Source organism: Leptodactylus fuscus, chromosome 1 (genome assembly GCF_031893055.1).
Source record: "Leptodactylus fuscus isolate aLepFus1 chromosome 1, aLepFus1.hap2, whole genome shotgun sequence".
Lineage (NCBI taxonomy): Eukaryota > Metazoa > Chordata > Amphibia > Anura > Leptodactylidae > Leptodactylus > Leptodactylus fuscus.
In genome coordinates, this window is record NC_134265.1 from 160,250,760 (window position 1) to 160,277,264 (window position 26,505).

At 37.1% G+C, this 26,505-nt stretch overlaps 1 protein-coding gene across 37 annotated transcripts in view; it reads right to left on the bottom strand.

Annotated features, from left to right (window-relative positions):
• PTPRD (protein tyrosine phosphatase receptor type D) overlaps nucleotides 1-26,505 on the bottom strand; it is a 1,471,303-nt gene that overhangs the window by 121,010 nt on the left and 1,323,788 nt on the right. For 22 of the 37 annotated variants that reach the window (XM_075278421.1, XM_075278585.1, XM_075278490.1 and 19 more), the window contains 6 exons: nucleotides 11,694-11,882; nucleotides 9,728-9,745; nucleotides 8,053-8,163; nucleotides 4,290-4,559; nucleotides 2,523-3,104; nucleotides 449-582 (listed from right to left, as the gene is read on the bottom strand). In XM_075278421.1, coding sequence (XP_075134522.1) covers nucleotides 449-582; nucleotides 2,523-3,104; nucleotides 4,290-4,559; nucleotides 8,053-8,163; nucleotides 9,728-9,745; nucleotides 11,694-11,882 — 1,304 coding nt within the window. Of the gene's footprint in view, nucleotides 1-448; nucleotides 583-2,522; nucleotides 3,105-4,289; nucleotides 4,560-6,910; nucleotides 7,886-8,052; nucleotides 8,164-9,727; nucleotides 9,746-11,693; nucleotides 11,883-26,505 lie in introns of those variants that run through there. The other 15 variants (XM_075278482.1, XM_075278474.1, XM_075278597.1 and 12 more) reach the window with 2 other exon arrangements.

The window sequence follows — 26,505 nt, forward strand, 5'->3', positions numbered from 1 at the left end:
TTAAACTCCAAGAAAGTGTTGTCTAGTTCTGGCAGTTTCACAGTAAAAACCACTGACACACTCCTTTTAGGCTCCATTGTAAAATGTAGTACAGTATTGTAGTGTACTGAACTGCTGTTAGATTTTTCTCCACTATTTGAAGAGTGTTTATTGAAAAAGAGGGAATAAATATATGTAATACATTTATACTTTATTGTATGTAATATTTATAACATTTATGATATTCCATAAGCGCCCTCCTACATAAGTTATGCATTATACATTCTTTTGCTGGTTTCAATGTCTTACACAGGCATTGTAATGGCTGACCTTTGCCTGCACACTGCTGCCATTATTGTATCCTATGTATCTTGATTTCGTTTTATTCATTATGGAATCTCTCAAAGCTTTGTGGGATATCACATAACAGTAAAAAGATGCATCTGACAATGCAAAATCCACAAGTTACCTCCTCTGCATGATCCCCTTCTTTATAATACAGCTTGTAGCTGGATATTGTGTCAGAACGTGGGGGAGTCCAGGACAGTAATATACTTGTTTCTGACTCTGCTTCTGCTTTGAAGTTGAGTGGTTGACTAGGAACTGCAGAAACAAATGTTTTATTTATTTATCTTGCTTATAAAGCACCAACATAGTCCCCAGAGTTGTACAAAGAATCAATCACAGCAGTTTCTGTCCCCAGTGGAGCTGGTAATCTAGTTTCCCAGTCACAAACACACACAAAAACACTAGTGCCTATTTCATTACAAGCCCAATAACCTATCAGTATGTAAACTGGAGAATGAGAAGAGTACTGCAAGAATATACATGTAAACACAGCAATTATTACCTCCTATAACATAAAGAGTTAAAGAGGTTACTCAGGATTTGGAGAAGGTTTTGAAATAATAATAATAATAAAAAAAAACCACTTACTCACCCGTCCCCAATGTCTGCTGCTGTCATGAACCAGGGCCACGCTTACAGAAGCCCTGAGGCTCACATGATCACTGAGACCAATCAGTTGCCTCAGAGGTCACTGAAGAGGGCAAAGTGGCCTCGTCATGAGAAAGAAAGGGCACCAGTGGTGGACAACAGAGCACCAGAGACAGGTGAGTATGTTTTTTTTAAAAAAAAACAAAAACAAAAACCTTCCCGACTGACCCATGGGTTACTCCACATCCTGGATAACCCCTTTAATTTAGTGCAGTGTTTCCAAGGATTGACCACTCAGTTTTCCATTGGATACACATAATAATACCTTTCCAATAGAACAGTAATTATAGAAAAAGGTCATCTAATATAACTAATTTTTTAATTACTGCTTGAGCTTTCTAAAAACACACATACATGCTATCCAATTACAGGTGCTTTATTGGTGTCGTCTGTTTCAGTAGTGCAGAAGGTACAGTTGTACCCAAACTTAATTTGGTTGAGAAGTGGATTCAATTTCTTATGAAACCAATTCAACACAATACCACACCATGCTATCAAAACAAGTGAAAGAATGGCTATCCCCCCTCCAGCATTGGCTAGTCACACAGAGACACATACAAGATTGTTAGAATATCACTTTGTGATAACTGGTCATGTTGAGTGGAGAAAAACACCTCAATGTGAAATACACAAAACTGAACAAGTCATGCCAACAGGACTGGTCAGAAAGTATATTGTCAAACCCAAGGATCATTCTGTTGAATCTAAATCCAGGTGATGTTTTAAGGGTCCATAGGAAGTGTGCAATTTTTTTCCTAGGTTATATAACCAACAAATTCCAAAACATTATTTTTTTCCAAAAATAAATATCTTGATACATCTGTTTAGGTAAATTATGCATTGAACATGATACTGCCAGTATGTTCTAGAAGTTACAAATATTCAACATAGCTAATTAAATTATCTGTATATTCATTGACTTGCACAGCTTTTTTGGTGACTGATGTGTTGGTCTGCCTGTTTTACAGTACACTGTGTTTTCTAATGGAGGATAACATGTTCTTTGAAGATGGATTGTAAGGTTTATTACATGATTTCATGGTTAAAAAATATGATACATTATCAAATTCTGCTTAACATTATTCGACTAGAGATTTTTGTTTTTATGTATTATTTAAGTGAAAAATGAAGGTAAAATACCCATATAAGGGTTACTAATATGTGGGACACATGAGGGTACTAATGAAGGACCTTTATTATGAAGATACCTAATTATTACCTCCATATGTCCCACATATCAGTAACTCTTATGTGAGGCACACAGTGGGTTAATGTGAGGGACATGATGGGAGTTATCTGCTATTACTATGATCCCCATGGAGTTACTAAGCTGCAATGCACATGACCAGACTTTTTATCTGCAATAGTGGATTTCCTCCCTCGGCTTATACTCGAGTCAATAAGTTTTCCCAGTTTTTTGTAGTAAGATTAGGGGCCTCGGCTTATATTCAGGTCGGCTTATACTCGAGTATATACGGTAGTTTAAAAAGAACAATTTAATTGATATAAAGGTATGACCTTTACATGTGACAGAATGCATAACCTACCTCCAGTCTGTGTGATGACTTGAATTTCATTAGATAAAGGTCCATCCCCTACTGATGTAAAGGCCAGGACCTTCACTGAGTAAGTTTTCTGAGGCACCAAGTTTCCAATAGTAGTAATTTGACTATCAGCTACATTATATTTTGTCCAACTATTAATATGTTGGGTTGGGTCCATAGTATAATAAACTCTATAGCCCTGTATCTGTCCATTGGGTTCTTCAGGTTCTTCCCATTGAACCAATATAGTGGTTGAGCTCAGCATGCGTGCCTGCACATTCCGAGGTGCACTAGATGGAGCTTGTTCTGAAGTCCTTGTGGTGACAGGCTCACTAGGTGGGCCACGTCCTATGTTATTCACAGCAACCACTCTGAACTCGTACTCAGAATATGGACTAAGGCCAGCAACACTATAGCGTGTTGTAGCCACACCATCAATTTCCTTATATTGTTCTTCAGAACTCTTCGGTTTGTGCTGGATTATGTAATATGTTACAGGCTCAGGATTTCCAGAATCCCAGGTTAGTGTGATACTTGTAGCAGTGCTTTCTGTCACCACAGGAGTTCCAGGCGGCCGTGGTAAGGCTATAATAAAAATATGGTTACTAGTTTAAATACAATATGTTTCATATACAGGAAATAATCTGAATGCTTTGGTAAATACTATAATCTGTTTATGTAACAATTTCTGCCCTAATAACCCTGATTATTGTCTGGGTAAGGTAAATAATAAATGAAAGTAAATGTCTTTTTTATGTCATTACAAATTATACTTAATTTACTCAAAGCTATTACGTAATTACAGTTCACAAAAACTGTACTTTAAAACATGTACTACCAGAAAGATCAAAAACATGTGCATGCATATAATACAATATTGGCTTTCACTTCTTAAATGTCTAAAACAGTTGTTTTTTTTTCCAATTTTAAGGGACAAAAGAAGGTATGGGTCAGGTAATAACTTGAAAATTATCTTCATAAGACAAGCTTTACAGATAAAAAATCAACCTGTTAGTCTTGTTAAACATACATTAGAATAATTCTGGATTTTGTGACAATTTATCATTGTAGTTCTTATAGTACTACAATGAAATTGGCAATTGAACTCACAATCCTTCAGGTTACCCAAAACTAGATACTGATGGCAATAGAATGAACTTTTTTTGCAGGAATGCAGCTCTAAATACTCGTAATTCCTATGAGATAACAAATCTGATGCATCTTTCCTTAGAACTCTGTGTAGTACCATTCCTCCAGTACCCTTACACAGTCTTGTACTGTTCTCCATAGCACTACAGGAGCGTACTGCACATGCACGCGTAAGCGGCCTCCAAAAAATGGCCGCCGGCCAGCCTGTACACTCGGCTCTGCCTAGGTCCCGATGGCAGAGCTGACTGCGCAGGTGCACAAGTCTGACTCCAGCCAGAAGAAAAAGATGAAGAGGCGGTTGCTGAAGAACACGGAGGCGTCGCTGGAGAAAGTTCTCTCGCAGCACTGGGGATGCCCCGAGTGCTGTTTGAGTGCTGGGGTCCGCCCCCAGTGCTGTGAGAGAACTCATCTGCATACTGAAAAAAAACTGATTTTTCACTGAAAGGTGGGCCGGAGACGTATTATAAAGGTAGGAGACCTTTTTCAAGGCTATTCTGACGTGTCAACTAGAAAAAAAAGTGTTTAAATGATAGGATCTCTTTAAATACATTCTGAGACAAAAATGTTTCACCCACCAGAAAACCCCTTTAAGAATCTTCAGACACTAATAAAGTTTGTTACCTTTAACAGTTATCTGTGCTATTGCTTCTATAACACCAAGAGTAGACATTGCAACGCAAGTATAGTTAGCTGACTGCCTGACATCAGTAAGCTCCAGTACATTTCTTCCAATTGGCATATCGTCTTCAGGAGTTAAGTCTTCAGCACCCAGCATCCATTTCACATAGGGCATTGGAGACCCTACTGCAACACATGTGATATTGACACTTCCACCAGGCATGATCTCATGATTTGTGGGAGGGATAGAAAACCTTGGAGCAATTCGTCGCACTGAACAAAATAAGAAAGCACAAAATAAGCATAACACAACCAAGGAAAAATAGAAGTCGTAATTCTTAAGACATGCACATAACAAAGACACATTTGTAGAAATCAATTTGTATAACTTTTATACTGTATACAACTAGTGCATACACATTGACTTTTCTAAATGCAAACTTCTGATTCAAAACATAGAACATACATTTACTTACACCTATCAGGCCCCAACAATTTACCAACTACTGAACAAAACACAAACACCATGCAAATACATATGTATATATTTTTGCTTTCTATATACATACATATTCAATAAAAGAACTGGTGAATTGCCAGCATGCTCATGTTACACAGCCTCAAGTGCTGAGTGCCCCAGATGATGTGAGTTTATGTGACTGGACACATTTTCACATCACCGTTCTGGCGCACGCCTACTGTACAAAGTACTGAAAGTAACAGTGGCTTACTTTCAGACTCCAGAGTGATTGCAACCTGCAAATCTTATATACTGAAACAGATAGCAAAATATAGAGTTCAACTTATCATTATAGAAAACGAGGCAAAGCCAGTTCAAGTACTGGACTGGGTCATGCATGCAAGCAAATGACTGAGGTCTAGGCAACCATGCTTTGGGAATTTATAAAAATAGATTACATAGAAATTAAATGTATGATTTTTTTTTTCTGTCTGTCTGTCTGTCTGTCTGTAGATCCTGTATATCTGCACTGAAACAATAAAAGGGGACATAGGGGTTTACACAACTAAAAAGTTGGGATTTTGAAATAAGGAGGAGAAGACAAGGGGGGAAGTATTAGATTAGGCTGAAGTTGTTAAAATGTCACTATGGCTGTAAGTGTGCTGAAAAGAGGAATATGGTGGAGGAACATTCAAGGTTTAGTTACATACAAGTTCTAGGTAAAGCAACAGCTATTGGATTAAGAGAGATATCTCATATGTAAATTAGGGTGTCAACTAGGAGGTTAATTGTATTTTCAACAAGCATCTGCAGAATCTACACTAGTAAGCAAAAAGAGACACACATTTCTTCTTCAACTATTCAACTCTCCTGTTTTACATCAAAGAACGTCAATGTTCCATTGAAGCATCATGGCACATGTTTCGAATCTAACAAAATGTATTAATTTTGAATATATCTATGGGAATTAATTGGCTTTGATGGACACTTCCATAAAGTCACAAGCACAAAGGAGTATAAGTCACATCAATGAAAATTTGCATCAGATTTGGCCAAACGTAGTTCTACCGTACATTTGCTAAAACTTTGAAGATAGGGACAGGACCTAAGGCACTTTAGATGCTGAACATCCCTCATTCAAAATAATGAGAAAGATAGAAAAGTGAAATTAGGTTATTTTATGACAAAGAAAATGGATGCAAGCTTCATATAACACCACCAACTGTAAACCAGTTAGGCCTGGTTCACACCCTGCGCTCAGGGGTCCCCAAGTGGACTTCCCAAACAGAATACTGAATGCAGATGTGAACCAGGCCTTAGTTATAACTAGCATGTACCAGCATAATGCTAATTGTTAGATATTATAACATAATATGACCAGTTGGTGGTAACATACTTGGAATTATAATCCGCGTACAGCACAGAGCTACACACTTCAGTAAGTAAAAAAAAAAAAATTTGTTCAGAGGTGACATTATATTTAGTAAAACTAGTTGAAGGGTATTGGTAATGGGCCATTTATTCAGGTGTTAATTCTACTTTGTTATAAAATAATCATTTAAAGCGCTATGGTTCCATATCCCAATTACAATCAATTAATTTGCTGGTGCCATGAATTAGAAATCAAGGAATAAACTTTGCAAATGTGATTCTCGGAGAGAATAATTGAAGAGGCAATTGTTTTATGGTCTTGTGGAAGGTATGGCAGGCAGGAGTATAGGGAGAAAGAGCAAGCATGTAACTTGCAAGACAAGTAATAACTACACATGCAAAGATACAGTTCTTGCATAGCTCAAAATTAGATGTCACAATACAGTGCGATCCTAAACCCAACCGATATGTCATACGCCATCTATTAATAGCGTGCATAACAAACCAGTAGTATAGGCAGGCATTTAATAAACAAAAGAAAAGTTATCATATCCGAGGTTGCCATGCACTCAAGATCATTCTCGCATGCATCACGTTTAGATTACAGCAAGCATAAGAAGCCAAACTGGAGCATCCATTGCCAAAACTTTACACTAAACTAATTAAAAAATAAATGTAAAAAAAAAACTAAAAAAAAAAACCACAATGCAGCTACATTCATTTCATTTGTATTCTTGGTTATTGTTGAATTAATATTTTTGTAAGGTGGGTAAAAAGTAAAAAACACACCAACCTTCTCGCAGCTCTGAGGGATGTAGGGGTTTGATGCAGAACACAATGAAATGAGGAAAGGAGAAAAACAAGGGAAACACAGAGAGAGTAAAAAGGCCATATCAAGGCTTTCAACTGCTTTTTGAACATCTTTTATTTGTTATACCTCCCTAATCTTGAAAATACGTTAGCATTTTTTCCAGCTTAGAAACAATAGCTAGCCATTTATTTTATCTTATTATTTTTTTTTAATTGAAGATTTGTTTCGGCAAGAGACCTCTGTGTTGAAGACAGTAATTTGACTTTTTTTTTTTTTTTTATTAAGACGTTAAACACTAATAGTTTGAGAATATACTTATTTTAGCTAGGTATGTTCCTAAAACTGTTAGCACTACAGGAATGAGCTGACTGTAGGGTATCACCCTTCACTTGTCAGTTTCCATACACCGGTTAGAGTTGCAGATTTTGGTCTGCATAGGAAGCTACATGAGCAAGACAACGTCGACCATTAGTGAAACAGCAGCCTCAAAATGAAAGGTACATTTTCTGCGAGTTGCAAAGCACAATGACCATTGTTTACAGTCACCTGTATGATCATAATTCATCCGTTTATAGGAAGAGCTATTATCCTTTAAGAGAATAGTCAGTTCATTACTGTAGTGGAAGGGATAACATTTACCATTAAGTATGTAAAATTAATACAACAAAAATACAAAGAAAGAAGGAAAGTAGTAAAATAAGTGTGATGAATATACAATTATGCTCATAATGCTGTTTAAGGTTAGAAGGTTATCCACTACAAACGCTAAAGCAATATCAGTATCCAACGTGATGCTTTCAATGTCATCTGCAATTCAGGAGAATATCAAACTATAAATTCAGGATTAATAGTATACCAAAGAGTCAAAACTTTTTTGTTTTCAAAAATTACAGCACCCCAAAAGTAAATGCAATGCACGCAACTAAATGCAAGAAAAAAAAAGAAGTTAAAATATAAAAATACTTACAACCCTCAGGTTATGACTTATATATTCTTATATTTTCCACAATTACTGAATCAGTTGTTGTCCACTTTTCTATCGTGATAATAGTAACCGTGAACATCCTGAAAATAATACCCCCATTGCCCACAGAATGCAGACACCAGGGGTTTGTCATTCCTACCTCTTACATATAGATTTGCCGGAGCCGAATACCGTGTCCCAGCACTGTTGGTTGCAACACACTCATATTTTCCTTGGTCAGCTTCTTCACTCTGCTCAATTTGTAGTGCACCTGTCCAGATATAAAATACACAGCCAAGCAAAAAGTCAGATTATGTTCCGTTATTTCTGCATATCCCAATTTACCATTAGTAACACAGAAAACCCTGAATAGGAAGATCCAATCAACGTCGATTCTTGCTAAAGACTACAGATAAAAAGTAATGCAATGGTAAAATAAACATTTCAGGTCATCAATTGTTACTTTTACATAAGAAAACAAAACACATATACAACAAGCATTTATTTTTATGTAAATAAATTGTTAAAATTTAATTAAAATGGAAATGAGTGAAACTGCTTCAAGGAAGTATGGCTTTGAAATTTAACAAAATATTGTATATTTTGTCATTGCTCAATTTAATATTTTCCATATAAATAGCTTATATATGTCTTTAGAAACTGTGTAACAGTTTAGAAAGTTTCAGTTTTGGAAAACCAAAATGTTTAACATTTTTGGAAAGCCAAATTGAGCAGCTAGAACAAAAACGCTGCATGGTACAAAAAGTAAAAAAAAAAAATATATATATATTTTAATTAATTTTCTATATCAATAAAAATATATTTTGATTTAATTCAAGAGACAAATCTTCATTAAAGACATGCAGGCTCTAAAGAAAGACAGTTTGATACAACTTACAAGTTAAGAAATGTATACTGGAATACAAAGAGTACTTGAATTAGAAAATAAAACAATGGCTACTGCCAAGACCAGAAGAAGCCAACCAATCACTGCTTGAGGTCCACAGTAGGCCCCTAAGACACCCATCAAAATCCACAGGTGGGATTAGCAGTGTGGTGTCACAAAACCCAAGAAAAAAAAAAGAAAAAACAAAAAACAAAAAAGAAAAACAAGAAGAGTTGTAAACACTGAGTCAGTATATTAAAAAACATTACTATAAACATATCACTAAAATAGAAAGTTTTAAACCTGATGTTTCCAGCGCCTGGAGAACCGATGATCCAAAAAGTCAATGAAGAAGTTCAAGAAATTTCAGTGAGGGGGAAACAATTACAATATGTAAATTTGCAAGAGGAAAATGTCAAGTTTGTTTTAAATTTTGCTACAAGAAAAAAAAATTGGAAAAAAGAAGAAAAATTGAAGAACAGTTACAAGACCAAAACCAAAAACATCGCTGAAATACAAGATCAAAAAGTTGACTCCTGGTTGCCATCTGCATGTCTTCAACTGTTCCCTAGACCAAGTGGCATAGGTCCAGAACATGAACAGCTAAGGAAGAAAAAATGATTTTTTTTTCTCTCCAATCAATCGGACAAAAAAAAAAAAAAAAAAAAAAAAAAAGAAGAAGAAGAAAAAGAAGAAAAAAGAGGGACACATGGAAAGCTGTGACTGGGCTTTGGCCAAAAGACCTTGATATGCTTTCTTTGAAGCATATCACAAACTAAAATTGTTGTATTAAATAAAATAAAAGAGATGAATAAGACACATGACTGAATAGTAAAAGAATAAACAGAATAAAATGCTATTTAAATGATAAAGAACAGATACAAGTATAATGGAAGTACAAAAAAATAATGAATAAGATCATTCTGTAACTCTTAGTTCTTAGTCTTACCTCTTATTGGTGTACCACCTGGGTGGATAATATGAATGCAAATAAGATTAGAAAGAAGAATCATTAGTACCAGAAGAAGGAGGCTTAGAATTTGGAAGAAGAATTCATCAGATTTACAAAATAGAAAAGGATAACAGGAATATACTGAATAAAGGTAGTAGGTCCTAGGTGCTACTGCACTGTACTATAAAGAGTCAAGGACCCAAATTGTCTCTGAACTCCACTAACTAGTACAGACATATCAATAGATAGGGGATAACTATTATTATTTGTATCTTTAGAGGTTGTTTGCACTAGTATGACGATTAGGGAGTAATTCACATCTTGAGCTAAAAGCTTTGTGAAGGGCATTTGATGACAAACACTGTGGTACAGGTCAAAGTACAACATCTATTTTAGGATCAGTGAAACTAAAGGAGAATTTCTTGATATAGGTGTTGGCTGGGTTTGCTACAACAACAATCATTTTGTGAAGGTTTGTGCACCACTACAAAGGTCTTGTGACTACACTAGCTGGTAGTAGTAAAATGCATGCCATGCATTTTAGCAGTATTTAGAATACTAGGACTAGACTAAGTATGGACTTGTGGGGGGAGAAGTGCGCTGGAGGACTAAGCACTTACCAATGGATTCTGTAGATTAAAATACGGAGAGAAGAAAAACAGCATAAAGAAATGATTATATTCTGTGTCTATTGTCACTTTTAAAGATCTATAAATCTATGATATTACATTTTGAAAATAATTTAGACTTTACACTATACACAGGTTCTGCTGACAACAATCACTAGGCACTAAACAAGACGGTTTGATCAGCACAGAACAGTTCAGAAAGCCAGGCAGGTCGAGAAATAAAACTAGTAGAATTTGTGCTGTTTTTTATTTTATTTAAACAAATAAGGAAATATTATATTGAGAAATAGGTCTACTATTTCAGTACAGTTTACGGTGAAGGTTGCCAGCAAAGTATTAAAGGTACTGCTACCTCTGTTAACAAGTAAAAAGATGCCCACGGGCTAGCAACATCCTTTTGAGGTGGTTTGGAGGTATTTTTGTGTTTTTCCTTGGGTTCTATCTTTGTTACCACTTTAGAGAGATGATTGTTGGTAGTCCATAGGAAAATATTACGTTCTCTTCACACTGTTGTTTTAATTTGGGGATTTCCTTTAATATTTTTTTTATTGTGGTCATTTATCCAATATACAGCATACACCGTGGTTGGCATTTCTGAGGATGCGATTCTCTGATAAAAAGTAACACATACTGAACCAAATAAACAAGTTTGACTTATAAGTATTTTTGGTGCAGCTCTTACGGAGAGTTTTTAAATGGATGGAAAAAATGTTTGTAGAGCATTTAGGGGGTTTGCAATATAAACGGTATCGGAGAAGTGGGGAGGTACAATAAGGACCAATATAGAAGAAGAATCTGTTAGGCAGCAAAGGCTGGTATGTGGTCAATCATGTGTTAGCGGACTCTCTTTGTCTTTCTATTTCATTGCTAGTCCATCTTACTAAACCAAATGGATTTTGATGGTTGGGATATTTTAGGTGAAAATAAATATGGTTGGTTGACTGGTGTGTTAATAGGAAATATCCATATATACTCCTTCTAACTTCTGATTGTACTACAATGTTGAAGAAGGGTTGTTGAAATAAAAGTAGAAAGTAAAAAAAAAGAAGATAGAAGAATGGATCTTTCAGGTAGCGCATTAAAGCGATAAAATAAATGAGGTAATTGAAGTACAGTCACAGCAGTGGGGGATGAGGAGTAAACACAGGCTGAGGAACACACACACCCACACACAGGTAAACTTTGGAATAGGCAATGACTACACCGCAGACATGAAAACACGCCAAATTAGACGAAAGAAAGGAAGAAGGAAGAAAAGTCTTTACCTATAATTAAAGCAAAAAAATAAAGTGAGAGAGAAGAAGCTTTTGAAGTTAGTACCTGTGACACCTTACCTGATCGTAGCTGTTTTATGCGTCCATTACTGTTGCTTGTGTCAACAGGTAAGTAGTCTTTAAACCAAGTTATCTCAGGGTCTGGGTTTCCACTGGCTGCACATAACATGGTGGCTGTTCGTGTGCGCTCAACCACTTTCAACTGGGGGCCCATATCAATTGTGGGAAAACCACGGGGAATCTGATCCTCTGAAAAAAAACAAACATAAAAAAGGTTTCAAATTTAGCTCGTCTCTCAAATGCATGATTATTGGTATAGCTTTATTAAGCTATCTAAAAAAACAAAAAAACAAAACAAACAAAGCTGAACCACTTGCAGCAACCAATCACAAAACACCATTACAAATATTGTACTCTTTAAAAAGAAAAGATGCCCTATGATTGGTTACAAATGTGTCTGGGCAACGGACAACTGGACTAGACACTTTTTCATTGACACATAGTATGAGAAGATGACAGACAGAGTGCTGGAGTCCAGATATATCAGCCCCAGGTTTCTGACATATGTGTGGTCCAGGGCGGATCTGGAGTAGGCCTCAGCCCAGGGGTAGATCCTTGGCTCATTACTGGGCCAGAAAAGGCTGCAGCTCTTGCATTCCTATGCAGTTCTATGAGGTGAAAGGAGGTGTATGGTTCTGTTTTGTAAATCTGAATCCAGTGAGACTATATTGCTCCTATTTTGTTTGTGTGGCTGGAAGTAAGCCACATATATAGTTAGGTTATCCGTTCTGTTTAGTTAGCTGCTCAAACGAGCAGGTTTTTCTTTTGTTTTTGCTTGGAGTTAAGGCTGTATATTATTTTGCTCATTTTGTGCAATAAACCAGTTTGCTGCATATTTTGTGTCCCTGTCTTGACTGTTTTGGTCTGCACCACTGCTCTACCGAGTTAACTTCCCGCAATAGCTATAATGATATTTTGTCATTTATCATTCTGATGACTGTGTATACCCAAGCAATGTTGGATAAGTGTATTTCACAGATCCTACAGTGGATGCCTATAACTGTCACCATTCCCTTACTGGAATTTATGCTACTATCTTTTATGGCTGAAACAGTGATAATTGAAGCTGTGTACATATACAAGTGTATGCCAGAAACAGTGTAGTATATCTGCAGATCTTGTGTACATGATCCTGAAAGTGGTATCCAGTTGTACAGCAGGTAGATCTGAGATGATAAACGGATCAGGCACTGTTATTACAATGGCATTAAGAGACCCAAAAATTTTTTGTAATTCAGGTGCTAGAAATGTAACTACATTATATAGGCAGTACATACCCTCCCCATACACCTTAGTCAAGATATTGCAAACACCCCTGCTTGCCCCCTATATTGGGCAGGCTATTGTAAGCACCTGTACATCAGGCAGGGCATTCAGGGTTGCTTTGCTCTCCGCAGACATGAAGAAGAAACTGATTAAACATTTATTTGCACTTTAAGAAGTGAAAAATTATTAACAGTAATAATTTCAAGAGTGAAGATGTGTGAGAAGGATTTCTTATGTGATGGTGTATTGTAGGTGTACATTTTTTATTAAAAAAATGTCCTAAGTTGATATATGTATATATATATATATATATATATATATATATATATATATATGGATATAGGATCATATGAGTAAGCATTTTATAGTGTTATTGTATGTTAAATAATAAGAGTAAGCTTTTGCATTCTGAACCTGATAGCAATAAATGCATTGGTACTTGCACACGTATCCCTCCAACACGCACAATAATGTATGGAAAGAAATTCCAGTAGCTTCTTTATTTAGAAAGGTAATTAAATTCCAGCCATCCTCTTATGCACAGACGATCTTTGTAAATAGTGTTCATTAATTTTTCATGAGAAACAGCACAATATAGCAGACTTAAATAGCCGTAGCTGCTTTCGCTTGACAGTTGTGGCGCATTTCCAATGTGGCTGTCAAGTATTTGGCAATAAAAACCAGTATTCCACATAAAAAGAACTGAAGAACAATACAATTTGTAACTGGGATGATTATCTTATAAAATAGATATCTGTATCTCTGTAGGCACTGAATTACCCCATTATAAACAACTCTGCTATGGATTTAAGGAAGTGCAATAACTGAAAAAAAGAGTGAAGTATAGAAGTTCCAAAATATGACAAGTGCTAAACGCCGGTGTCATATAAACATGGTTGCCATCTCTCCAGCAATAGCATCATTCTTGTCCATAGGTTTTGTGTGTTATTGTAGAACAGTTCCATTCATAAGAAATGTACGCAGTGTTACTGTTCTCAAACATCTCAAAGCGTTTACTATGCCGGTCTCAATAACATCCCTAAAAAAGATAAACATGTATTTACTGACAGGCTCCGGCCTCTAAATATATATATATTACTGTGCACCAGAACTGAAATTTACACCAGTCAAGAACTGCTGTAGACTTTTGTGTATAACTCATGGCAGTTTTCTGCTTTTACCCCTGTTCCACCCACTTTAACAAAAAGTGCCGAACGTGGTAAAGAATGAATGACGTGGTGCACATTTGGCACAACAAAGTGCTGTGCACCAAAGATGCATCACAATTACACTCATCTATGCCAGAAAACTGGCACAGAGGGATTCATATATTCTCCCCAATGTGTAAAAGGAGTTAATATTAAGGCTTAAAAAGTAAAATGCCAATGCTACAGGATGTTCCAAAGGTATTGAGTCACCTTAATGCATGAAAAACAGTGGTTAGAAACACCATCACACCACCAATATGTGTGTGGCATGTATATGTCTATGTCTATATGTCTCTATGTCATATACAGTCCTATGAAAAAGTTTGGGCACCCCTATTAATCTTAATCATTTTTAGTTCTAAATATGTTGGTGTTTGCAACAGCCATTTCAGTTTGATATATCTAATAACTGATGGACACAGTAATATTTCAGGATTGAAATGAGGTTTATTGTACTAACACAAAATGTGCAATATGCATTAAACCAAAATTTGACCAGTGCAAAAGTATGGGCACCTCAACAGAAAAGTGACATTAATATTTAGTAGATCCTCCTTTTGCAAAGATAACGGCCTTTAGTCGCTTCCTGTAGCTTTTAATCAGTTCCTGGATCCTGGATGAAGGTATTTTGGACCATTCCTCTTTACAAAACAATTCAAGTTCAGTTAAGTTAGATGGTCGCCGAGCATGGATAGCCCGCTTCAAATCATCCCAAAGATGTTCAATGATATTCAGGTCTGGGGACTGGGATGGCCATTCCAGAACATTGTAATTGTTCCTCTGCATGAATGCCTGAGGCGATTTGGAGCGGTGTTTTGGATCATTGTCTTGCTGAAATATCCATCCCCGGCGTAACTTCAACTTCGTCACTGATTCTTGAACATTATTCTCAAGAATCTGCTGATACTGAGTGGAATCCATGCGACCCTCAACTTTAACAAGATTCCCGATGCCGGCATTGGCCACACAGCCCCAAAGCATGATGGAACCTCCACCAAATTTTACAGTGGGTAGCAAGTGTTTTTCTTGGAATGCAGTTTTTTTTGGACGCCATGCATAACGTCTTTTTGTATGACCAAACAACTCAATCAGTCCACAGGACCTTCTTCCAAAATGAAGCTGGCTTGTCCAAATGTGCTTTTGCATACCTCAGGTGACTCTGTTTGTGGCGTGCTTGCAGAAACGGCTTCTTTCTCATCACTCTCCCATACAGCTTCTCCTTGTGCAAAGTGCGCTGTATTGTTGACCGATGCACAGTGACACCATCTGCAGCAAGATGATGCTGCAGCTCTTTGGAGGTGGTCTGTGGATTGTTCTTGACTGTTCTCACCATTCTTCTTCTCTGCCTTTCTGATATTTTTCTTGGCCTGCCACTTCTGGGCTTAACAAGAACTGTCCCTGTGGTCTTCCATTTCCTTACTATGTTCCTCACAGTGGAAACTGACAGGTTAAATCTCTGAGACAACTTTTTGTATCCTTCCCCTGAACAACTATATTGAACAATCTTTCTTTTCAGATCATTTGAGAGCGGGCTGTCCATGCTCGGCGACCATCAAACTTAACTGAACTTGAATTGTTTTGTAAAGAGGAATGGTCCAAAATACCTTCATCCAAGATCCAGGAACTGATTAAAAGCTACAGGAAGCGACTAGAGGCTGTTATTGTTGCAAAAGGAGGATCTACTAAATATTAATGTCACTTTTCCGTTGAGGTGCCCATACTTTTGCACCGGTCAAATTTTGGTTTAATGCATATTGCACATTTTGTGTTAGTACAATAAACCTCATTTCAATCCTGAAATATTACTGTGTCCATCAGTTATTAGATATATCAAACTGAAATGGCTGTTGCAAACACCAAAATATTTAGAACTAAAAATGATTAAGATTAATAGGGGTGCCCAAACTTTTTCATAGCACTGTATGTCACATGCGCACCTTCCCATTTGAAAAAAATCAACTTGGCTCCAAGATGACAGCTTTTAAAACAGCCCCACAAAGATTTTCCCCCTTCTTCTTAGCCACATGCTAGACACAGAATGGCATTCCCAACCCCCGCTTTCCATTTACTCAAGGGTCTCCATACATCTGGACCACCCTGGTGTCTCTGTATGTTTGGCCCACCCAGTATTAATTCTACTAAATGTTAAATGGGTAGAAGCCAGCTCCAAAAAATTCTGTTTTTAGAACTCTGCATTGTACCGTTCCTCTGTTATTCCTTATAGAAATTTATGAATAAATTGACCAGGTGGTGTTACAAGCTGAGAGTGTGTTCCTACACAATGTGACACTGACCGTGTTGACAGTGACAGGCAGTATATGGACAACCCCTGACAAGAGCAATGGTAACAGCCAGTTGTCAATGTATTCATAAATATTCAGGAGTAATAACAGAGGAACAGCAGTACACACAGTCATTGCAAAAGATGCAAAGAATGCAAGTATGTCCTAAAACAGGACATGCAAGACGACGTGGCAAATAACAAGTGCCCTGCAACGAAACCAAACATCTGATTTCCTATCTCCTGGATCTGCCATGAACAGACCCTCTGAAGAGAAGAGGCAGACAGTTTATATCATTTATATGTGTTGGGTAGTCTGAGCAAAGTAGATTTTCCAACAAAGCGTTGTGTGAGAGTTGTGGTATAAAACTAGGTCATTCGTTCAGTCTAGTTAAACTACCAGAAGTACTTGCATGAAATGGCTAATATTGCAGAAATGGAACACTTCTAATCTGTATGTGAGTTTTTCTTGGTGCTAGTCCTGTCCAACTTTGCCGTCAGGAAGTAAAATATAATGAGAACCATGTTTTTAAATAAAATACAGAATTTTTCAGGAACCATACTGGGAAATTTTGGAATAACATTCATTTGGATGAGAACTGCATCTGCTATTGTGAATCCTATGACCAAATTGTCTAATAAATAACAATAATTATATAATAATAATAATATAATAAAATAATATAATGTAATAATAATAAAAAAAAAAACAACTAAGAATAATAAACAGCACTTTGCTAACTTAGTATTACTAACACCACAATATAGGGGAGATTTCTTGCACGGCACACTTTAAAATACTCTACAGATAATTTAGCAGATCCAGAACAGTAGAAGATATATTCTGAAAGACTGCAGGATGTATTTCACTATGTATTTATATTCTATCGTCTTTTCAGAGAAACCTCTGCACACTCTGAATACCTCTCTATAAAAACCCTACTATTATCCTTAGGTTCCATTGGAGAGATGCAGGGGAAAAACACTATAATTTACAGTATTACACCGCCTGTCACTGAGATTACAACATCTCAGCCATCACAAGTATAGGCCAATGTTATTATAAGCTAGACTTGATCAATACATTCTGAAGAAGAAAATAACAGCAATGTGGAATGCATGTGAGTACCAATGAGCAGAATAAAGGATCCTTTATTACTGTCATATGTGTACGCTGCAGAGGTAAAATATAGAGTAAACTAGAAACAATGTGGCTTTCCAGCTGTTGTACCTGAAGAATCATTTAGACTTGAGCTTCTCAAAATTTTTTGACTTGTATATTATCAGTCAAGCTGTCATCATATTGGGGACTCACCAGCAAAGAAAAACTGCCACAGAGCACCAAAAAAATGCCACTAAATACCAGTACTAAATACAATACTAAATACTAAATAAATATGCCTGTAAACTAAATACCCTTAAATAGGGCTTAGATATTATGTGCTAAATCAAAATCATGATTAATTGGGCATTTTATCTCAATTACGATTGATTGATTGAATTATTTAGATCATGCCCCTTTTAAACCATGTACCCTTTACAATATGAGTATGTGTTGGGTGAATCTTGCGAGATTCGTCTTGTGAGGTTTGTTGGATGGTTTAGTTAGAACTGCTATTATACTCTGGGGTCGCTTCAGATCCCACAGTATAATAAGTGGAGGCCTAGGGGAGGTGATTAGAGATGAGCAAGTACTGTTCGGATCAGCCGATCTGAACAGCACGCTCGCATAGAAATGAATGGACGTAGCCGGCACGCGGGGGTTAAGCGGCCGGCCGACGTCAAAGCGGAAGTACCATGTGCATCCATTCATTTCTATGGAGCGTGCTGTTCGGATCGGCTGATCCGAACAGTACTCGCTCATCTCTAGAGGTGATCAAACATTAAAAACAGCGTTACTCACCTGTCCTTGGCTCCGGCGTGACTGCCAATTCTCTTTGGGCCTTCTGCCTGACGTAAGCAACCACTGGGGAATGTGATTGGGCCTCAGCAGCCACATGGGTAACAAGAGTTGTGACGTTCCTGCCTTAGCAGTCCTTGACATCAGTCAGAGAACCCAAAGAGAACAGAGAGTCGTGTCGGATCAAAGAAGGGATGAGTTGCACTGATTTTAAGGTTAGCTCACCTCCTTGATCTGAAGAGAGTATAATAATAACAGTTCCGATTCAGATGTGTTCGACCTGAATGGAACTGCAGGTAGAACTTCACAAATAACTAATAACCATTGAGAAAAAAAATCACATTGATTATCCTGGTTGATGTTTGTTTTCAGCCCTACCCTTACCAGTGGCAACCAAATATCACAATGTATCAAAACTCATAGCAATGTCAAATACAATGCTGCAGCACTAAATAACACCAGCAGTGCCAAATACAAGTAATCCATTAGAATCCAGACATGCCAAATACCACAGTGCTGCACAACATCTCAGCCTAGAAGCACCAAGTCATAATTCGGCACAGGACTTCTGACAGTACTGCACAGAAGGAGCGTATCAGCCAACAAAACTAGCTTCATTGATTGTTCAGGAATGATGGGAGCTAGAGGGAAAATTCTAACTATTGTTAGCTTTAGCACAAAACATGGACTCTAAAGCGAAAACTACATTGATAATTCCAAAGGCTCAATTGGATATTTACCCAGGAGCAGTTCAGCTGGAATCTGCACGCTGTATCATAGACTGCAACTGGAGGTAAGAAACTCTTCTCCTATCTCCTGGAATTGGAAAAAGATTTGCTGCAAGTGTGGAAGGTTTTATCTGGGGAGACTGCTGCTGTTTCCATTACATGAGGGGAAGGTTGGGGACAGTGCTGCTACCAGCAATGCTGTAATATGCTGTACCGGGGTGATGCACATTGTCAATTCGGTGAATCACGCCCCCTTGCCTGACAAACTGATAATACAGCCTAAGTAGCTGATGTGGCATCAAATCTAACAGCACTTATTGCTCAGTAACAATGGGGGCGAGAGAAAAAATTCTATGGTGCCATTTACAGCTACAAATGTAGTGAAGGTGGAAAAATCCTTTTAAAGGTAAACTATCACTATTTTAAAAAAAAATGAAAAACCATATAGTGAAAAAACTATTCCTTTTATCTAATCTGCATTACTTTCCAGATTGAAGATGGTTTATTCCATTTTCTACATGTGATTATAGTGGTTGACATCTTGTCTTAGCTTCTCCTCTGCTTTATAACATTTAGTTATATGCTTTACAACAATCTCATGGCCATAGGCAGCATTCTGAAATGCACTCATTGAGGAGACTCATTTCTAAACATATTCGGTGCAGGGAGGGGGAGTAGATAAGTGTTGACATAATCTACTGTTGGTAGTGACTACAAAGATGTTATATATAGAACTGTTATCCTCTATTGTAACCCACCATTCAGTCATTTATCCACTCTCCTATGGACAGGAAATAAATAATTTTCAAGGCATAACTCCTTCAAAAATTCTTAAAAAATATGTTTAAAAAAACCCCTTAAAAAACAGGTCATTTTCTGGTGATACATTCCTTTTATATTGTGGTCTCACAGTATATCGTTTTTGGTTTTTATTTCTGCATTCTGTGGTGGCTTCATCAAGTTCTACCTCATCAGATTCTCCTAAGCACATGTGATGTAGACGTCAGTGCTTCTAGCATTATTAACATTACGCTATGGCTCAGTGAAATGTTCCATCTCTTCTAAAACCAGAAATCTGCGAGAGAGGAAACCGCCATCCTAATGATGCAGGGTATTCTTTCTTGTATTGTCTATTCAGAGAGCAGTCATGCACTGTATCACGGATACCAGTTCTCCACTGCACGCCAAAGCCATGATGTCATCCTTTCTTTCTGTCTCTCGCTTTGTGTTGTACACACACACACACAATCTAAGTTCAGAAGAACCTGCTAACAATCTTAAGCCTGTGTCTACACTTGGCACATCACAGAAAAACAGCAAATGTAGAAAAAAAAATCAGATTTTAGCTTGCCGTGACTGACAGGAATAGCCTGAAGCCTACAGCACCAAGTCAGATTGTGTTTCCCAGTTGAATAATACTAATAGTCAGTTCTCATGGTGTTCGGCAATCACTTGCTTTTGGCAATTGTTCAATATTTCATTGCTGTGCAACTGTTCATTATTTCATCCATGTAAATTAAAGGGTTGCAAGAAATAGTTACAGCTTCCCATTAACTAAAATGTATTAATTAGTTGAATTGGCAAAGTTAACATAGCAATTTACAAAACCTTCCCTGGTTATATTTGTAGGAATCTGCCGTCTTAAAGGTTCTTTAGAAAATGTACGAATGCAAATTTTACTATAAAACACAAAAGAAAAATAATATAAAAATGTTTTCTGCTACAGTTTATTTTACGTGACTGTAAATTTAGTATGGATTTCACACACTGTTTTACATGGGTAACATGTTGGATTTCCTGCCGTTTTTATGGCAGTTCATCAGCAGGCTGGAGTATAAGGCAGCATACCATATGACTAGTGAATGGGACTAACACTGTAACTTACAGCCTGCTGATAGGTAGTAGTGAAGCAGAATGGAGTGCGAATTTCCACAGCAGGAGTGGTCATACAATTTCAATAGAGGGTGGAGTAATATTAACTACCAACTAATGTATTCATGTAATGAACCAGTCAGGAAAATCTAAATGTTTCCAGCTACGGCGTATTGAGAAACAACAAGGATACTTAGTTGAGGAATCAAAAACTAGAAATCCCCAAAAACATAAAATATTTTATTCAAACATATGAAAACTGTATCAATGTTATAGATCATAGATCGTAGACTGTTGTAAATGAAAGACACTACCTTGTGTGACCTATATACGGGTACCACGGTGCTCTCTTCAGGGTTAATCTTGGCTGTATCTGAATATACTGTATGGAAGACACTTGTCAGCTTAATGCATACCGTTACTGTGACACTGACCTGACATACAAGGCCATCCACAATCTGTCCCCTGCATACGTTTCTATACTTACAGGTTATTCCCTATCCACACAGATAGCTGAGCACTGTACTCTAGTACTCTGCTGCTCCATTCATACAAGTCACCTGGAACCCCCATTTGACTGGAGGCAGCCCAGCGGTTGGACTCCCACTGATATAGTTATCACCTAACTTATAGATTGGAAATACCTTGTAATTTCAGTATAAGCCCTTAATTTTGTGGCTGGGTATTTAGGACTGTATATATATATATAAAAAAAAAAGAGCCTGGACCAATGTAAAGAGATAGAGTACTGCATAATGAACTGCTCAACACAATGCACCTAAAATGACTTGATGGATGGATATGATATTGTAATAACTGTTGTGAAGCATGACATGATAGAGCACTGACTCTGATCTCTATTGATAGTCCCATGATTTTAGGGTACCAGTAAAATGAAGCGCTCAGGGATTGGGTTCTGTAGATTTACTATAGAATTATTGGTCGTTGCCAAGTATAGCTTGAGCTTGGGATGTGACAAAATATTATATACTCTGTCTCTCTTCCACATGTATAGTGTAATATATGTATAATAAATAAGCTTATTTATCTAGATTTTGCTGTGGTTTCTTTCTATTTCTCTTTGGCAATTTTCTAAGAAGAGTAAAGATTTTTCTTTCATCTCTCTGAAGACCTTTTGATTCCAGTACTGAACATATCACCTGCCTAGAAATTGGCAAAATGATTGCCGAAGACAGCTGTTTGAAATGACTATAAGCACAATGATTTTGAGAAGCTGACTCTTGACCTTCGACAAAGCAAAATCATGGACCTCAAAAGATAAGGTATTCTCATCCTGATAGAAAAGGTCAATGTAATATTTCTAAAATGAATATTGCAATTTCTCGTTATATTGTTTTGCTATTGTTATTGTTAGGATTCGCAAGATTTCTAAGAAACATAGGGAAAACACAGTTATGTGGGCATGAAACAAAAAACTACTGTATGGCATATGTGGGAGTAATGAAATGTATATAATAAAGAAGACGACTCCACTCTGTAATGGATGCTTTACTCCAGATTTCCTAGATTTAAGTGAATCTACAGAACAAATCTCTATGTTAATCTCAGTTCCTATGAGCACATAATCATTTTATAGCAGTAAAATCTGACCTAGATTTCAAGTTGATGCTTCATAAAGCAGATAAAATATGACAAACTTGCCACCAGATTCTGTATTGTTTGTTGATCAAGTTTTATCACTAACTATTGCATCAGGAGAAATGCCTCTGATTTCCTTTTTTTCCCATCACCAACTTTCCAAAGGTAATTTCTAAATGTCTCTACCTGTTCGGGTCTCTGTGCCACCCTCTTGGTGCATGCTGCGGCGCAGGAGGCGTGTATTGTTTCACTGTTTGCTTAGAGTTTGTCATTGCACTGTGTGAACACTGCTCTATTACTTATCTCTGTAATTAAATTTCCACCACACCCATCTCCTGCACCTTGTTTCCCCATGTTCATCAAATAGGTCATTGTAGCCTTGTCTCTGTGATTGACAACCTGTTTACCAATCAAGCCTAGGGTGGGTCTTTGGCTTCCTATATACAGGCTATCACCCCACACAGGCTTGCTGGCTATTGTGACTCTGTCCTTACACTTTGTCCGTGCTAAGCTTCTCTTTCTGCTACTATTGTATTACTGATCTCTGACCCTTGGCTTCCTTTGTGACTATTCTCTTGAATTACAATTTTATACTGCATTGCTTGTGACCCTTGGCTAGCTGACCTCTCTTTGTTGTTGTTTGACTTGTCTGTGTTCTGTGTTGTCACTTATATATAGGAAGGGCTTGTCGACCAGTAGTCCTCTGCCGCCTAAGGCAGTGAGGCAGGCAGATAGGGGCAGTGGTGGGTTAAGCTTAGGGCTCACTGTCTTGACGTGCCCCTTCCCCCAGGGTTCACCAGCAGCTACTGGGGAATTGCTCCTATTGCAATTCCCTTATAACTTAAAAGAGGATGTCTCAGATAGAGCTCCTGGCCATCATAGGCAGGTAGGCCCTGCTTAGAATCCCCTCTATGAGCTAGAGTAAAGAATTACTGTGAAAGACAAGCTCTAGAATTAGCTCTGGCAAACTCAGCCACATTCGCATATTATTGTACATGGTCATTTATTCATTTGAATGGCTACAGGTTATGGTAAATTCCCCTTTCATAGGCTACTTGGGAAAAGTATGATTAGAGGTGTCGATACAAGTGATTCCATGAGGTTAAAGGAAATGGTACCATAGTGATCAGCAGATTCATGTGGCAGATTTATTTAAAGGGGCTCTATCATTGGGAAAAGTCATTATTAACTAATAAAATCCTTGCATAGGCTTTAGAGAGGCTATTCCACACCAACCTTTAGTATTTAGATCGCCTCAGCAGTTTTTGAATAAGTCTGTTTTTATTCATATGTATTTCGACTGGGTGCACGATGCATCGTGCACCCTCTTTGCTATTGTTCCTATGGGTGTATACAGCACAGGCTGCTGCTGATGATGATGACTCAGCTTCCTGTTTGCACACACACATAGGAGATAATAGCAGAGATACAGTGCTGTTGGGAACTTCCTGTGCTGTCATGTTTAGTCATAGCTTTTAATAAGTTAAACAAAGACAATGGTAACAGATGTGTCCACTCTTACCTTATCTTCCTTTTGGTTAAAAAGGTTATTCCCTGAGTACAAATGGCAATAAGTAAACTGAATTTGAATCTTAAAGTAATCTTAAATGTCTCCTTGCAGAAATATCACAATGATCTTTCTTGTAATGGCACCCCCTGGTGTTCAAAAATATAGGTCTGTGCATGTCATTTTAGTGAAACTCCATGGCATGCCTAGAGTCTCTGCATCTCAGTGCATGTCCAAGCATTCGCGGGAACAGCACCAAAGTAACCAGTCGGATTCCAGCTCAGATTATCCAATTGGTTGATGTAAGGAACATTTCTTATGCACTCTTTAAATTTGTCTCCCCAGTGTGTGTCAAACTAGCAAAAAGTGCCCATTATATGTATCATCAAGGATTTGAGGAAACCTAAAATAATGCTCAGTTATACAAAATATATCACTAAATGCAAATGTAAATTTTACTTGTATATTTTATGCCTATATCTTTGTTAGAAACATTGCACATAACAGATACTCTACATTTACTATAAATATATGTACATTTTTCAAATATATAATCATGCATGGATGCCATTACCTATTCTCTAGGTCACAGAGGTTTACAGAATATATTAGATACAAATTTATTCTAAAGCCATGAAATGCAAATGTTGACTATATGCTGTTACGATATAATTTCACAATCTGGTTTAGTAGAGCTTTCACGGTGAAGTATGACAATGCTCTGGGCAATGAATAAATATGTACAAAATGAGTAAAGTCCATTATGGCAAGCGATACTAGGAGTATTTTTAGCTATGGTCAGAGTTGTATATATTTCTTAGATATGCAACTCTGTAATACTACATATGTTCAGCCTTCAGAAGGAGTTTAATTACCACCTGCTCATACACGATAAGCACCTAGTGACATGAGAATATAGCAAACCAACAGAACTACAATTGGTTCGGAGAAAAATTCTTAATTATGAGTGGGCTGCAAGTACATCTTCTGGGTTATTTTGATTCAATGGTGGAGATTTATCATGCCTTGCAAACTCGGTTTTCTGGCGTTCAAGAAATGAAGAAGCCACAAATTTTTGCAGAAGTCAGGAAAACTGCTACTTGTTTCACTTCTGCATCGCCCTCATCACTTTCCTGTACAGGGGTGTGACAACAGTTTACAATTCAGTGTAGGTGCACGTCTGATTTATATGGAAGTGTGTGCCTTCTTACGAATCAGGTGCACCCTCCACTGATGGGGGGAAAGGAATCATAAATCTAATAATCATATGCATAAGAATACAATTGACAAATTTATCTTTATTATCAAGTAAATGTATGACAGTGCTATAGCAACACTCAGCAATTTCATTTTGATTGTACTCCCCACAGAGGATTTACCACAGTGTGCATTATCATAAAAAATCCATAAAAAGAACATATGCTCACTGCTTTAAAAACATGCTACTTTACATGCTTACATCCACCCAACAACAATGTGAGTGTGTATTATATGTCTATTACATTTCTTCCTTTTAGTTGATTGGTGCTACTTAAACCCTTTATTTATTTATTTTTAATAACACCACATAATATTTTATATCATGTACTGGAAAGCTGGAAAAAAAACTAAACAAAGCAGAATAAAAAAAAAAAAAAAAAAAAAAAAAAAAGCCATCTTCTTTTGTTTTTATGGTATTCATCATGCTTTAAAAAGAGAGCTTGATCATGGCGATGCTAAATTTTATTTTTGTGATATCTTAAAAAAATTCCAAGCTTGAAAAAATGTCTTTGCTTCACCATGTTCAACAATTGAACAGTACCGAATGCAGAGCTGTATAAAGATCTTTTTTTGCAAGCCAATGATGTTTTGATCACTATTTATTCAGTTTTTTGGGGGAGGAACAAAGTTTGACATAACTGCAATTCAGGAGTTTCGATTTTTTTTTTACTATTGCAATTTTCTTAATGCAGGATTAACAATACATAATAATAACTAGAAAATACCTAGGGGATTGATTTGAATTTTTTACATATTTTAAAATTTTTTTCTCCAACTTTCATTTTTAGTACCAATAAGGGTTTAAACCCTAGGAAGTTTGAACACGTATGCAATAAACTTCAATACTACAGTATTGCAGTATATTGTCATATTACTGTTGTTCTATTACATGCTGCATGTGGCAGTGTGTGATAAAATTTCTATGATGATATGCATGGATACCTCAATGGGTTCCTAATTCATAGCAACTGAATGTCAACCCCTTATGATGCTGCAGGGGCACCGCTCCATCCAAAGATGGAAATTAACCAGTTAGATATCAAGGTCACAGTTGACCACGGCCTCTATACGGTAAAGCAGCTGTGATCAGTTCTGACACCATTTACGGTTGCTATGAGTGGGTGTTTACAATATATTCAGCACCCTCGGCAAATGGCAAATACTCCGCCCTTGGCACACAAGCACTGCATA